This window comes from Hemitrygon akajei, chromosome 13, assembly GCF_048418815.1.
Source record: "Hemitrygon akajei chromosome 13, sHemAka1.3, whole genome shotgun sequence".
In the NCBI taxonomy this organism is placed as follows: domain Eukaryota; kingdom Metazoa; phylum Chordata; class Chondrichthyes; order Myliobatiformes; family Dasyatidae; genus Hemitrygon; species Hemitrygon akajei.
The window spans coordinates 67,181,504-67,198,669 of record NC_133136.1 but is presented as its reverse complement, the minus strand read 5'-3'; the positions used below and the strand labels follow the sequence as shown (position 1 = coordinate 67,198,669).

The window sequence follows — 17,166 nt, the reverse complement described above, 5'->3', positions numbered from 1 at the left end:
GTATCCGCTGTATTTCTTCTATTGCTCCCCTTTCTCACATGCAATGCCTATCCGCCACATTGTTCAGTGGCAGACGTTCCTCAAACATGGAACTAAAATCATATAAACACAACAGGTGAGCTCACAGTCATTACACTAAGAGTTACACATTTTTACTTCCTTTGTATTTGCAATGAGTGCCGGAATCAGCATTTTCAGAGGCTATACTTTCCTCACTCAGACAATCACAATTTCACCGAAACGTTTCTGCTACTATTCTTAACTGTCTAAATGAGCTAACCATTTGAATGACTGGACAGCCATTAATCCAGATGATTTACAATTGTAGCTTTGCAACAATGATATTCGTAGCCTGTTAAACTTCAGGCCTAAATATCCTGCTGGGGCCACATGATGGATATATCATTTGAACTTGTTTTCTCTGTTCATAGGACTTTCTCCCAAAGGTATAAGCTGATCTCAATTTTTCCTCTGCTGCAATCCTTCAGGGTGTGGTTGTAGTTGTTCTCTGCAAGCACCTTTGCATGTATTTTAACATTTAGATGCTCGATCACTTTACATTGCCCCACTGAAGGATTCTTGAACTCTTGTACAATTCAACTTTATTAAGCATTTCACAGATCACTGAATGCATAAATTACCCCTCTGAGATTTGCTCCATTTCTCACTGTCTGTTTACATAACACTTTTGGTCAGGAACTAATTCTGTTGTCCCTTATGCTTGAGAATAATTTTTCCCAGCATAACACTTTACTCTCTACGATTCAGCGTAAAAAAAATCCATTAGTGAGATCATGAGAATTAAAATAGTTTGGTACATTATTGACTACCAATAAAAAAATTGGAATCAAAGCAGAGCTGTTATAAACACAGTTTATTGAATTCCTGATTATATTGAAAGACCATTTGATTTTAACCTTGAAAGAGCATTATTTTATCTCCATTTAAATTACACTTATAGTTAGTGGTTCAAACATTGAATGCTGATGTGGTCAATCTGACTGATGATTTTGAGAAAGCAAAGATGAGAATATCAAAAACAATTTGGGAGCTTGGATTCTAAATTTGGAAATGACTTACAGAATTGAATTTATTTTCATTGGAGCAAAGACGATGAAGGTGAAACACAGGACTCAAAATTATAGGAATCAAAAATAAACACAAAAGAACTTGTTTGATTGATGGTCAATTCAAGGGAGCTGAATAAAACTGACAAACAGCACTAACGGTTGCAAGAATGAGTACATGCTTAAATAGCAAGGAAGAACAAAAGAATAAACTTCTATTTATAATGTTGCTGAAACCAGGAAATTTAACTCCATGCTCTAATGAGCTGGTTGCAAAGCTCCCCAAAAATACAATAAATTTATCAGCAAATCTGGGAAATGGGGGAAAGAGAGATTTATACTTAACCGTAATCTCATGCATTTCAGCTTTTTGTGTGTGTGTGTGTGTGTGTGTGTGTGTGTGTGTGTGTGTGTGTGTGTGTGTGTGTGTGTGTGTGTGTATGCAACACGCTACAAAAGAAACACATGGAGGCAGAGAGAGCTGAACTCAGAAAGCCTTTACTGATTCAAAATTGCGCGCTTAAATTTCCCCTCCCATGGGCACCTGCGGCCCGCGGGGCAGACATGACGTCAGACTGTCCCCGGAAGGTCCGTCCCGAGCGGGTAGTTCCAAACGCGCTACCGCGTGTCTGCCCATGGCTCCCGATGGTGGTTCGAGTCCCGCGTGTGCGGGCTGCCACAATATATAAATTGTGTGCTTTGCCTTTTAGTTTTACATTACCTTCTTTTCTTTTCATTATTTCTATTTTAGTGTTTCCAGATCCCATTGTTCTTTGAACCAACCTGGATTCCTGAACTCCTTACTTTTATTAGCAAAGAGTAAAAAACTCACTTTTGAGCTTGTTTCGTCCCTTTTCTGCAAAATTATTCATGCTTCCTTAATATCAGTTGTGCTTTTCTTAATTGCTAATTACCTCACTAAATTCTGTGCCAAATGTTTAAATATTATTTTTGGCTCAAGTCCAGTCATTAGAAACTGAGTGTTTATAATCAATGAGGAGCTTCACTTTTTGTAACTCTAACTTCCATATACCCTCCGGTGTTTGCTCTCTAGCAACCAACGAACTGTCCATTCTAATACTTATTCCATGATTCTGCATGTTTTAGTCTGATTCATTAACCTATTTTTTATTGCACATTATGAAAGGCATTTTGAAAGTCTAGACAAATTACATCTGCCACAATGCCCTTGAATTCTCTCTCCATTATTCACTTAAAGGATTCAGAGAGGTTGGACAAATGATGAGAATTTTGGTTTATGTGAACTTTTAGATTGTTTTCCTTCAGAATACTCATTCTCCTACCAGCTATTAGGTGTTCCTTGATAATGTAATCCTTTACAGTACTGTACTAGCAACCCAGGTTTATTTCCCACTGATGTCTGTAAGGAATTTGTACATTCTCAACATGAATGTGTGGATTCCTCCTATTGTCCAAACACGTACCTGTTGGTAGATTATTTGGTCATTGTAAATTGTTCTATGATTAGGCTAGGGTTAAATTGGCTGGTATGCCTCAAAGGCCGGAAGGGCCTGTTCCGCTTGTATCTCAACAAAAAAAAACCCCAAATTAAATAATTAATCAATTAATTCACACAAAATTGGCACCTCTGACAGTGTAGTCCTTCCTCAGTTCTGTGTTGGAGGGAGGGACTTGATTTTGTTTTGCACTCAACTCTCTGGAATGGGGCTTAAAATCACAAAATTTTCAACTCGGATGCAATAATTCAAATCAGCAGAACCACATCTGAAACACCAAATAATACATATGCCTGGCTTCTCTGATTTCAAAGCAGTAGCACATTGTGAAAAATCAAAATCTGTCCAAATGAATTAACACCTAGCCTGTAGCTTTAAATATTTAATAACAGAACAATACTAAACATGTCCAGGCATTTTCACCTCATAAAGTGAACATTTAATTTCTGAAAAGAAAGATACTGCAAACTCCAATGATTAATGCATGATCAACATAATATTCAGGGAGTTATTCTTCATTGATTAAACTGTTACTGCCATTGATTCGGTTAATGAGGAGGACAGGGAAGTGCTAATTAATCTCTACTTAGCTAGAGCAATTCTCATTTTAAAATAACCTTATTGTTTTAAATTATTTTCTGAAATGTGAATATGTTAAAAAGGTTTCAATGGCATCTCCGTGGAATTTTTATAACCACCGTAATAAGCTCAGCGTCCAAGGAGAAAAAAAAGCTAAAGAGCAGAAACTGCAGCTATATCGAAGTGCTATTTTCTCCAAATAATTAAATGTATCTTCTCTCCCCCTCCAGATTATCACTCTTTTACAAACTGGTATGAAAATCAGAGACACTTCACCAGTATGAAACAGTAACACTGCAAAGCTCAGAGGCACAGAAGATTCTGCAGTTGTTGGAAGTCTTGAGCAATGTGCACAAAATGCTGGAGGAACTCAGCAGGAGAGGGGAACAGACAGTCGACAATTTGGTCTGAGACGCTTCATCGGGACTGGAAATGAGGAGGGCAGAAGCCAAAATAAAAGGGGAGGGGGTGGGGGCAACGCATAAGCTGGCTGGTAATAGTGAGAAGGGTGATGGTAGATGGAGGGTTGAATGAAAAGGAATGAGCTGAGAAGCTGGGAGGTGATAGAGAAGAGAGATAAAGGATTGAAGGAGGAAGCTGATTGGAAAGAAGAGTAGACCATGGAATAAAGGAAAGGAAAAGTCTTTTTTCCCCAGAGTGTTATGCATGTTGCTCCCTGTAAAGCTGTCCCAGTGAAGGGTCCCAATAGACTTAGATACACACACGATTAAACAGTGAAAACTACTGACTTTACCAGTATTACTATTACTGAGGTTTGATTTTGCTATGTATGTATTTGCTCATTCAAATCATACATATGAGAAACTAACTACCCTTTCCAAAGCTCCCAGTGCACAAGTGGCCTTGGCGACTGCTCCTCTTCTCTAACTCTCAGCCGTCTCCTGGGTTTGGGTTATTGCCACCATCTATTTATCCTTCACTAATCTACTGGTCATTCAGTCCTCGGGCTGCTGCCACATCAAACTTCCATGTTCCATCATCAGGCATACTTCCCTGCATTTTAATTTTTAGCTTTTAAAACAACATCTGAGACAGAACACCCTTTCTTCATTGAATATATCCTGCAGCCCCTTCTCCCCCCCTCCCATAGCTTATACTTCTCCATAGAATTTACTTCCTTAAAGGAAACCCAATGCATTTCACCCATTCCATGACGACAATTCAAAAAGAGCTTTCCATTCTCATTTACCCTTGCAGATGTTAATTTTCTTATTCCCAGGTAGTTATCCCCCTTCCCCTTCAAAGCTACTGGAGATTCACAGTCTGCTGAGGGCTAGTCCTGTAGCATTCACTATTAGTGATCCAGAATCTCACAGGAGGTCCAGGTAGGTCCTACGGAAGTCTGTCAGGAGAGCAAAAAGGCAACTCTAGGTGAAGCTAAAGACAGAATTGGATGAACAACAGCTGTGGCAGGGTTTGCATGCCATTACTTCCTATAAGGTCAAAACCTAAGAGCATAAAAGGGAGTGATGCTTCGCTCCCTGTGTGAATCCCTACAGCATCTGGCAATCCTGATCTCTGGCTCAGAGGCTGATGACTGAACCTAACCTGTAAGGCATCAGGCCTCGAAATTGTACCTGACAGGGTAGTGAAAACCTATGCCAACCAACTGGCTGGAGTGTTCACCGAGATCTTCAGCCTCTCAGTTCTGCAGTCTGAAGTTCCCACCTGCTTCAGAGGAACAGCAAACATTCTGGTGCTCATGAAAAGCAGGGTAAGTTCACCAAAGACCATCAGCCGGTGGCACATTATGAAGTGCTTCAAGAAGTTGGTTATGGCTAGAATTAACTCATGCCTGCTTAGGGACCCGGATCCACCACAAGTTGCCTATCTCTGCAACAGGTCTACAGTGGACACGATCTGAGTGGTTCCCCACACTGCTGTGGAGCACATAGACAACCACAATAGATATCTCAGCAACCACAACCACAAGACCATAAGGCACACGAGCAGAATTAGGCCATACAGCCCATTGAGTCTTCTCCACCGTTCCATCACGGCTGATTTATTATCCTTCTCAACCCCATTCTCTGGCATTCCCCCGTAATCTTTGATGCCTTTACTAGTCAAGAACATACTGTAAGTATACCAAAATACTTGGCATCTACACCTGTCTCTGGCAATGAATTCCATTGATATACCACCCTCTTGGCTGAAGACATCCCTCCTCATCTCTATTCTAAAGGGAGTCCTTCTACTCTGAGGCTGTGCCTTCCAGTCCTAGACACCCCCACCAGAGGAAACACAGTGCAGGTGGTGAGTGCACGGGGGGGGGGGGTTGCAAATAGAATGAAAAGGGGAGCAGTCTAATGGGTGGGGAGGGGCAGTACTAGAATCTGAATAGGATTCAATTATTTCAACTTCCTCCATTCCACGTTCTACACCTGCGGTCCTGAATGTACTTCCTCTTCATATTTCACGCCTGGCGGCTTTCTGAGGGTTACCTCTGACTCTTCGGTAAAGCTCCGGCAGATGCGAGAGGAAGAATGGAGCTGTTCAGATTAGATTGAGTGGTCTAAGCCAGCACGCAGAGATACCCTTCTGCCGTTTTGCCCGTCATACATTGAAGTGTGGCCAGGCAGAGGATGAGGGTCTACAGCAAAGCTAGCGACCCAGCTGAGTGACTCCAGATTGCACCGGTATCCTGTGGTACACTGGGGAAGTCCACACAATGGTAGCTGCTAGCTGGTTAGGGAGTGCCGTTTATTGATTAAAATTCAGTGTTCAACAACATCATTCCTTCAGTAATAATAACCAAGCTTCAAAACCCGGGTCTCTGTAGCTCCCTCTGCAACTGGATCCTCAACTTTCTTATTAGAAGACCACAGTCAGCGCAGACTGGTGATAACATCGACTTCCTTGTTATCAACTCAAGTGCTTAAGCCACTGCTCTACTCTTTTTACACTTATGATTGTGTGGCTAAGGACAACTCAAACATTATCTATGAATTCGCAGATGACTCCACTGTTGTTGATAACATCTCAGATGGTGACAAGGAGGTGTACAGGAGTGAGATAGATCAGCTGATTTGAGTGGTGTCACAACAAAAAGAAACTCACACTCAATGTCAGCAGGGATATATTACCAATGGTGGACTTGAAGGGGGAGTCTGGAAAACACACTCCAGTCTTCATTAAGGTAGCTTCAAGTTGCTGGGTGTCAACATCTCAGAAGGATATACCCTGGACCCGATACATCAATGCAATCATGATGGCGACACACCAGTGACTACTTCATTAGGAGTTTGAGCAGATTTGGCATGTCATCAAAACTTACAAATTTCTATAGATATATCCTGAAGAGAGGAGAGGGGAAAGAGGGGGGAGGGGGAAGTGAAGAGAGAGGGAGAATGGGGCAGGGGGGAGATGGGGCAGAGGAGTGAGAAGGGAGACGTAGAGAGAGAGAGAGAGAGAAAACTCACTATATATGCTGCTAGAATTTGCTTCATTTCATTAAAACAACCACTCATCTTCCATCTGCATTACAGCAGTGGGAAATGAGTGAATTCTTTGTTCAGGTGCAAGTTTTTACAACAGCCTTGCATCACATTGTGTAGCATTAGCTTGGTACTTAATTCCTGTGTAATATGTTCTACTGGGTTTTATTGTGGTTCTACGAAGTGCCATTAACAGTGCAAGGATAACCGAATACATGAAGATTTAGTGTCTGAAACAAATGGATTCAGAATGATCTGGGATTAATGCCAACATGCTGCGGCACAAATTGCTGAATGTACGTTTAAGCAGGACTGGTGCAATTTACGCAATGATTATACATAGCTGAATATTTCATCAAAGCTTTCAATAATTAATACACCATTCAATTACACAAATACTTAAGTTTCCAGAGTTCTCAGTTGTACTTACTGAACCGCATTTTGGCTGATAGGGCTGATTTGAATAAGTTCAAAAACACTGACTTTCACAAACAGAAACTTATTACCTTGATGAATTCCAGTGGATGAACATTACAAGGAAGATTGGAGATTCTTTTAATCTCCTCCCTGAGCTTCTAGACCAGAGGAATAATTAATAGTCTAGTGAACTGGCATTAAATAAAATATCAACAGCTTTAACAGCACTGAATGGCTCAATATTTCAACCTTGTAATATCCTCAATACTATAAACATGCTATTAACAAGAATCAGTAAAACAAACTGTTGACGGTAAATTGATTCATCAACATTTTATAAACTACAAGGCAAGATTATATTTAGTGATTTTGATTTTTTTATGAACAGAATATTTTAATAGAGAAAATGGGAAAATTTTGTTTGCTAAAGAATAACATAGGACTTGGGCTAAAATTACCATTACAGTACATGCAAAAACATATCTTGGATTACTGTATGACAGCACAAGATAAATGTGACATACACTCGGGAGAGTAACTTTGTGCTGACAAAGATCAGTAGAATGTAAAGAAGGCAAATAGATTCATTCAATGGAACTGCAGTCTACTTCACAGCAACATCATGACTCTAGTCAGAGAAAGACTTCCACAGAGGAAGAAAAAAAGTAAAATTGATTCACCTGTTGCAGTTTGAAATATTCCCAATTGGCCTTCACTGTAATGCCAATTTTCAAATTTATAATTCAGAATCAATCTGCCTTGCATAGAAGAGGATGTAATGACCTCACATACTGATGACTCCTACGTCTATGTTCTGCTTATAAATGGAAGAGGGAAGCTCCTCAGATATTATAGGTATCTTTTTAAATGCAGAATCAATATCTTAAATACCTGCTGAATTTTAATGACATAGTACCAGTGATTTTGTTAAGGTTTGCACGAATTTGTTCATTCTTAACATTAGATCACCTTCTTGAGCTGTAGAAAACCTGCTACGAGATCAGGGACAGTATCATCTCCAAGCCTTCTCATCAGTGACAGTGCCAAAACTAATGCACATCAGATCTGTAGGTATGACTTTACCTGGCATTGTATTATTGGGCTGAAAAGTCGTAACCTGACATAACAACTTCTCTACCAGCAAAAGTCAGGCCGGTACGATAAAGGCTGAAAAAACCTACTAAATCAAACTGAAGCATGATGCTACAGATGGAAGCCATATATCCCACCGAGTCCATGGCAACTCTCTGTAGAGCAATTTAGGCACATCCATTCCCCACTTCCACTGAAGCAGTGCCAATTATTTTCCCTCAATCCTAAACCAATTCCTTTTTGGAAGCCTTGATCCCAGAACATTCATAGGCAGAAAATTCCAGAGTACCACCGTATCCTGCATGCGTTAATCATCATATTCCTTGTGAAATTTTGCCAATTATACCAGTAATCCTATCCTCAATCCACCTATTGACAGGAACAAGTTCTATCTAGCGATCAACTCTAAAATTATTAAGAGTTTTGCATACTTCTCTCAAATCTCTTCTCTTTTGTTTGCTGCAAGAGCAATAACTCCAGCTCCTATTATTATTATTACCCCCATACTAAAGACAAGCATTCCTGTATTTTCTATTAGGCCAGTTCTGGAAAGGTTATAGAAGGTGCAGAGCAAAGGCAGATATCTGCTGCATTAGCACTTTGTGACAGCATTCAAAGTTGAACTTGCTGTCTAAACATTTTATCCAGAAAGTTCTACACTGTGAGATAGGTACAAACAAACTGGCTTTGTTTTCTTTTGGACTGCTAACCTTAATTAGGTTTCACTGAAGCAGGATTCTTTTTCCCATCCTAAAGTAAAGTACCTTAAATGCACAAATAATGCATGCTTTGTCTACTTTATTAACTCATTCCCAAGATATTGGATCTGCATTGTATACATAATCCAATGTGAACTCAAATTTATTTGGCACAGTTCATGAAATTCATTAGGATCCTGCAACTAAAGAATTTTTCCACCTACGCTCAGCTAAGCAATTTAATGGTCAAGTTTCAAGTAAATATTACACTAAACAGCCTTGTGGCCACTCCAGTTGGGACTGACAATTGATCTAAAAGTGGGTTGTTCTTGATGAAGAACAGCAAACTTCTCAGTAATCTCTCATGATGCTTGTTCTCAAAGCCATTTCAAACAGTACTGATGAAATCAAGCTCTTGTGTAAAATCTTAATAGTGTTGGTCAACTTGTGGAGAATGTGAAAAGAATTGATGGCACAGTTGACTGAAACGTCTTTCCACTTCTAGGGGCACAAGAATCTGCAGAAGCTGGAACCTGGAGCAGCAGTCTGCTGTAGAACTCAGCTGGTTGAGCAGTATCTATGGAGAATCCTGACACAAGGCTTTGACTCGAAACATTGACAATTCCTTTTCTCTCTGAGATGCTGCTCCACCTGCCCTTTGTTTATGGTTTTCCGTCTGGGATTGGGGCTAATGAAAGGATGAAGAGCCAATTGTAAGGACATTGAATTGACTTTTAGGTCTCAATCTACTGAACTTGCTGATAAGTCTTACATTCATCTGCTTACTTCACACTGCAGAGAGTTGTTCAAGAGAAAACACTTCCAATAACTGGGGAATGACACTTCTGCTTGTGTCATTGTCATACAGCACTGCCATAAAGGAATAGGCCATTCAGCCCATCTAGTCCATGCCAAACTATTTTACCTAGTCCCATCAACTCCCACCTGGACTCTAGCCCTCCCTACCTCTCCCATCTCTGTACTCATCCAACTTTCTCTCAAATGTTGAAATTCAACCTACCTCAGATACTTCTGCAGGAAGCTTGCTCCACACTCTCACTCTCTGAGTGGAGAAGTCCCCCTTAAATATTTCAGGTTTGACCCTGAGCCTATGACCTCGAGTTCAAGTCTTTTTCAACCTCAGTGGAAAAAGCCTACTTGCATTTACCTTACCTATACCCCTCATAACTTTATCTATCACTATCAAATCTTCCCTCATTGTCTGATGCTACGAGGAACAAAGCCCTAACCTGTTCAACCTTTCCCCGTTTATGGTAGGACCTCAAGTCCTTACTCTTGGTTTATACAAATTTGAGTTTCCTGTTAAAATTAATTTTAGCTTGTGCCTTCTTTTTATTCCAAATAAACATAAATATGAGATTGTAAAAGCTGAGCAATGCTGCATGCTGAGCTTTACCAATGTTGCAAATTCGACATTTAAGATTTTGTTTACTGGCGGCAATGGCAACATAGATAAAGCTCTAAGCAAAGTGAAAAATGTACTTCTAAAGTGTTAAACAATGCTTCGCTTTGTTACCCAAAATCATTTGCTGGTAGCATTGGGAAGCATCATTTTCTAGGTAATCTTAGTTTAGATATTGGATACAATCAATGAATTGTCTACAAAGCTCTCAAAGTTTAATCTTTTCAAAGGATTGGTGGGAATCAATAGACAGAAGCTATAGCAGTGCTGTACATTACAAACAACAGCGTTCTGATGTACACTGATGATAGCACTGTAGAGGCACAAATAATTCTCAGTAGTATTTAGGCAATAGAGCATTTCAAACAATAACATCCCAAACCAATTTTTTAACATTGGATCTGAAGTGTGTTTTGAAACAACAGCTTATATATATCAGAGGACACATCAGTAGATAATTTATACAGGCCCATAACTGCTACTATCTGGTATAATTGCCTCTGGAGAGTGTTATTAGTTTGATTTAAATGTGTGATATGTTAAAAGGGTATTATCTGCATGTTTAAAAATATCTCTTCATTTCCTTTCAAACATTCACAATTTGCTTTTTGTACATCAAGCGCATTGGCACCCCATGGTTTCCAGTTACTGCTGGATGATTTCAGTATAAAGTGGAATTCAAATCAGAAGTTTTCTCATAAAATAGTACATAAGCAGTCAGTTGACAAATTATTTCAAGTTTTGTAACTGATCATATAGTCAGAAATGTATATATGAGAAGAGGTGGCTATTCAGACCTCTGCCTTTTCTGGTTTATACATTTCTGTTTGGGATTAGAAATAATATCAAATGATGATGATGCTAATCCTAATATTGCAGATAATAGCTTTTCAGGTGCTTATCTAAGTACTGTTCAAACACAAGAGTCATGAGGAGTTTTTGGCTCAGTTTGCCATGACAGGTAAAGAATTTCAGGTTTTCACTGGACTTCACATGAAGATGTTATCCGCCTACCCCTCCCTTACATTTCTGCCAAAATCCCTTTAACTATTCGTGTCTCATAATACTATCGCCTTACAGTCTTCACTGCCTCGAAGATGATAACAACAGTCCGATCAATCTCTTATTATGGATAACATTCTCCAGCTCTGATAACGTGTGTAATACAGTTCCAGCTTACTGTTTTTATTTTCTGCATAACAAACGTAAGCATCCTGCAAGCTTTCCAAAACACTATTATTTCATCTTGTGATATGTGACAGTTACTTTAGGACAGTTCCCCATATCCCAGAATTAATTATGTTACCTTGCCTTATTCACCCTGTCCAATGCATTACCCAATATTTTACCGCTTTAAATTCCATTTACCCAACCAACTCTTCCTCCATCCTGGTAAATTTGCTACTCAACTGCTCCCCAAAAGTTGATGTCATGATAAATTTCTTAATTATAAATCCTATATTTAATGTCACTTCTACGCACCGATGCGTGGTAGGATGTGGAATCCTATTTGATACGGCCTTCCAGTCTCAAGCTTCCAGTTGATATCTCCGTTTTTGACAAGAGCTCATTTTACATCCAATTTACTGAATAACTGGTGCTTTAGTCCAATGCTTTGCTCAGTCTACATGGATAATGAGTTAAATGTCTGAAACATTTAAATCCACATAGATCTTGTTACTAATTAACACAATATTTTCCCGTTACTTCAGGTGCTGAAAATTTTCTAGGATAGCTCCCCAGTGTGTTCAGCTTCAACCTATTCTATGAGTTACTGCAAAACCTCCTGGCCTCCACTGTAAGTGCTGCAGTGTATATCAGACTTCATCATAATGAAACCATCATAATCCAAGCTACAAAGGAAGGATGCAGTGTTCTAAGCTCAGAACTTAGTCCTCTCTGCGAGAAGCCCCATCATAATTCACTTTCACTGCAAAAGATTGTCAACTAACTGAAAAAATAGTACTAAACCTCTTCTTCAGGGGGCAAAAAATGATTGCATAATTTCTTTACCATGATGTAATGAAACAAAAAATCCACTAAGAATGAAAGCAAAGTAAGTTTCCACTGTTTTGACAGCTGAAAGCAGCAGCAAACATGTAATCATTCAGTGGCACGGAAGAAGAACCAAATGTGCAGGTGGCAAACCTGTCCACTGTGGCTGTTGGCACATGAGTCTGAGAGAGGTTAGGCCATTATCTGCTCCTGCTTTGCTGACCTTGGACCCTGTTAGCCTCTACTGTGAGTGCAAAGCATAGACCAGGTTTCTTCGTACTAAGCAGCTGTGGCAGAGTTTTCAGAAAGGAAATGCCTCTAAAAAAAAAGACTTTCACCCAACTTGTGACTTTGCCAGATACATATGGGTGTTGTTTTAAAGAATTGCAGGCAGTTCCTGAGGTGCATGCTTCAAGAACCAACAAAGATCCATTACACTGAGGCTCAGCTGTGGAGAGAAAAACAGGGTGAACCTTTAATATTCAATACCTTTCATATGAACCATTACACTGAGGTTCAGCCGTAAAGTTTTCTTCCACAAGTAAGAATTGCAAGGTGCCAGATACCTCATTGATCTTTAAATTGCATCTTCCATCAAGGCTAAGCAAGTTGTGCTGACAAATGTTTCCTTTGTGTTGACTACCATACTAAACTCAATACACTTCAGGGAACTTGTTTATCATGATCTGCTGTGCACCGAATGATTTGAAGACAAGTGTGGTATCACCAGTAAAGAGCAGATCCAAGCAAGTTAGCAGGCCCTTTAACCGATATGGACTTGATTAACAAGCTGTCTTTTACCCTCAATTCAATTCATTAGTGAAATAAGTTTTATATCCACATACAAGAAAAAAACTTGAATTCTAAAAACACCAGCATGTCAGGTAGTTTATAATGATCAGTTCTACTGGGCTTAAATTTTTATGATTTATCTAAGTGAATATGACTTAAATTTCTTACTCACCCGGGACCCCAAGTAAGATCAGACTTGGTTACTCCCAAACAGACCACTTCACCGATATCAATCCTCCCATTTGGCGTGGCAGACTTGTCATTTTCATAATAACTGAGAAATCCACCTTCCAGGGTACACCATCGCTTATTGAATTCTGTGGAGAAGAAACAAAAGGATATTAAAATCTAATCATACACTTCACTCAGAATATCCTAATAGTGCTTACTGCTATGAAACAGAGACTATAATGCAGGTAATGATGTTGGATTTTCCAGCACATTCCTCAGGAAATTTCCTTTAGGAATCCTAGCGACACAATGTTCCATGACAAACAGAGCTGCTTCCAGTCTGCAGATTAAACAGATTTACAAATGAAAAACATAATTACTTCCAAGCCTTCTATTTCCGAGGAAAGGGATCTCAAAGGTACAGTACATATTTGAACAACACACACAAAATGCTGGAGCTCAGTAGGTCAGGCAGCATCTAATAGAGGAAAATAAACAGTGAATGTTTTGAGCTGAGACCCTCCATCAGCACCGGAAATGAAAGGATAGGAATGGAAGCCAGAATAAAAAGGTAGGGGGATGAAGTGGAGCACAAACTAGCAGAAAATAGGCCAGTTAGGTGAAGGGGGAAGGTGAATGGGATCGCTCAGGATTTCCAGCATCTTCAGAAGTGCGTGTCCCCATACAATTTTGAAGCCACATTTAAAAGTTTACGAATAAACTTTTAAACAAAGAACTTGGCATGGACTCATTGGGTCACCGGTTCTGTGCCTGTAACTGCAATGCATTGCTCAATAACTCTAAAACATTTCAGGAAAATGCCCATTGTCGTAAGCAAAGGAAAAGAAAGCATGCTTACCAATTTAGATGAAATGAAGAAAGAAGCTACAATTTACTTATCCCTACACGTGAATAGACACTGACTTTCCCTCATTCTCTACCAACAAATTCTATTGGCGGGGAAAGGTGACCCTTATTGATAATATTATATTTACAAAAGATACCGGAGCCACGTCAAATCCATTAAAGTGAATTGTTCCCAAAACCGCCTGGTTTAGTTTCTGCAACGTGATTTGCACTGAGCATTTGATTGCTCTGAGCCCAAAATGGAATTCTGATTAAGTATTATTACAAACTCAACTGAAGAGATTCAAAGAAAATCAATCAAATAAGTCTTCGGCAAATGCAATAAATGAACTTTTAATCTACATCTTCATAAAATTTCCTTCAATGTCTGAGCTACACCACACCATGATCATCTTTATATTTCAAAGGCTTACTCTAAGACCCATTACTGAAATATCTAAATATATCAAGAGTCTCAAACACCACATGCAATTCTGGAAATACTAAGTTACATCCTGGATCAATTCTATTCAGGCTACAACGGCATATCAGTTACATGAACCAACTGCTGATTTAACTGAATTATTTCAATGGATGCTCAGACTGAAGTTCAGTATATAGAAATCAATTGTCAACAAATCGGGTAGAATAATCATGATTATGATAAGCTATTAGTTAAATTATATTTTGCAGACTATGCAAAACAAAGGCATCAAGGACCATAACAGACACAAGAGATTCTGCAAGTGCTGGAAATCTTGAGAAACATCAACAGAGGTCCTCAGTCCAAAATGTCGACTGTTCACCTTCCTCCGTAGAATGGCCTGCTTGCTGAGTGCTGCTCAAGGCATGGACCATGCTAACACAAACACTGCCTTGGGCTGGCAGGTGTTCTTCAAAGGATACGTTACAAGGGGGTAGACATAGGATCACCGCCAACTTTGAGCAGCTTGTTCACTAACTTATATTCATATTTCACACGGTAAATTTGGAATGTTGGAAGACGTTTTCTTGGAGGTCAACCCACAGCACATGATTGTAATATATTCTGGAATGAAAGTTGAGTGAGATGTTTCACTCCAGTGCAAAGTGGCTTTGTGCACTGATACCAAAATAGCAATGCAACTCCATCTTAAGGTGAACTTGATTTGCTATTAATAGGATCACCGTTCTGTCCTTGTAGTATTCAGCTTAATAACGATGTTGCAGCAGCAGCTGCTGCAATTGGAAAATGCATGCCTCAGCAAAATCACCAACTCATTTTTCTTGCAAGTTGAAACAGGACGTACAAAGCTGAACCCACCCTTTGACCTTTGCTTTTACCTTTCAGTACTTCATCAGGGAGACTGTCAGGGAAGTTCTCATTTGACCTTTATGTATTTTGCCAGCATATTTATGAGTGTTTATACCATAGGTCAAAAATTATATTTATACATTATTAATTGCTTTCCAGTGAGGAACTATTAAAAATAGAAACCATTAATGAAAAAGGTATGAACATTGAGACTGGCTGACAAATTGGTAAAACCCACAATCCTTCTCTTACCCCAGCTTCTCCAGGCCCTCCAGTTCTGTGGTATGTCGGAGTTGTTCTACTAACAAAGCTGTGCTTCTGATCATTGCACCATTACTATTAGGAATCAGGCTCCTCAGCCTTCATTGGTTGGCCACACCAATCTGTGAATTTCTGGGAAGAGCTTAGGAGGACTAACGGCGCCTAATGGTGACTCCTTTGCTTGCATTTTCGGAAACAGCTCTATTTCCATCTTTAATATCTTTATTTTTCCCTTTCAGGGTTCTTTTAAAGACCCTGACCAGGAATTACATGCTGACTACGGTTCTTAGCGGGAATGAGACCCGCTCTCGGGGTTTCACGAACCGCCGCTGTTCGGCACGCCAAGGGCTCAGTCTCAGAGCTTTTGTTGCTCCGCAGACGGGGAGACTGGAGGTCGGTGCCTCTGCAGGGCATTGGTGCGTCATTGAAGAGAGAAGGTCTCTGGCTGTGTGCCCAGAGACCCGAGATCTTCGGGCATAGAGTTTGGAAAGAGCAATTTTTAACGTCGTAAACCAGTGAGTTGTTTGTTATGTCTCCCCTCTCTCTGTGAAATGGAGGCACCTCGTTCTCCCTTTATGGCGGGGGGGGGGGGGGGAGAGAGAGAGAGAGCCTGTGGTATGTCAAATACTGGGAGAACAAGAAGTCTTTGGGGTAACTGCAAGGTTGTGTCTTTGCTGTTGCTTTGCTCACACTTGAGTGTTTGGTGGCAGGTGAGGATGCTTTTTTTCGCTGGTGGGAAAGGGAGGATCGCTGCTTGCTGCTGCTTACATGCAGGAGGAAGGAGAGCTGGGGGCAACTTTGGGGTTCTAGCATTTAACTGTCATTCATTCTTTGGGGGCACTCCTCCGCTTTCGTGGATGGTTGCGACGAAAAAGCATTTCAAGATGCATATTGTATACATTTTTCTGACATTAAATGTAACTTTGAAACTTTGAACAGCAAACTTAGACCCCTTTCAACTACTGCCTCCACGCATTCAACATCGACTTTCTTTCAACAAAATTAATGGCCAAGAAATCAAAGAGGAAGAAAATCTGGTTCGTACCACGTAGTTAATGCCCATGAGAAAATCACTGGTCTCCTGTCACACCAAAATATTTTTGGATTAAGCATCAGTGCCAATTCACCAGCCATCTAGCTGATCTCACTGGCAGATGGTTGCAGGGGAGACTTCTTCAAAGTAATGAGCAAAAGGTAAATGGGAATGAGAGGATTTTGTTTGAGAATGCAGGTAGTTATGACCTGCAGTCCATTCCCAGTGGAGAAAACAGAATCAGTCAGTGATTTAGAAAGGCAGCTTGAGTGAAAATAATCACTAGATCAATGAAAAAAAGACAAGTTTCTAGTACAAATGAAATTGCTGTCACGGACTTCGAACTGCTGTGCAGTTTGTCCAGTGAGAAGGGAGATGACAAAGTCCAGGTTCCTTTATAAGAATACTGTAAAAAGCAAAACGTGGCCCTGTGAGTTTATTCAAGCCTGAAACTAGACAGAATACAATGGACAGAAAAACAAAGGTGTGTGGAATTAGATATTGTCAAGGGAAAATATTCACCTCGTTTCTTTAAAAAAAACAAAAATCATATCGATTTCCT

The 17,166-nt window shown here is 39.9% G+C and overlaps 1 protein-coding gene across 5 annotated transcripts in view; it reads right to left on the bottom strand.

Annotated features, from left to right (window-relative positions):
• Positions 1 to 17,166, bottom strand: part of arap2 (ArfGAP with RhoGAP domain, ankyrin repeat and PH domain 2) — a 420,641-nt gene that overhangs the window by 136,629 nt on the left and 266,846 nt on the right. For all 5 annotated transcript variants that reach the window (XM_073064859.1, XM_073064858.1, XM_073064860.1 and 2 more), the window contains one exon: positions 13,172 to 13,316. In XM_073064859.1, coding sequence (XP_072920960.1) covers positions 13,172 to 13,316 — 145 coding nt within the window. The remainder of the gene's footprint in view (positions 1 to 13,171; positions 13,317 to 17,166) is intronic.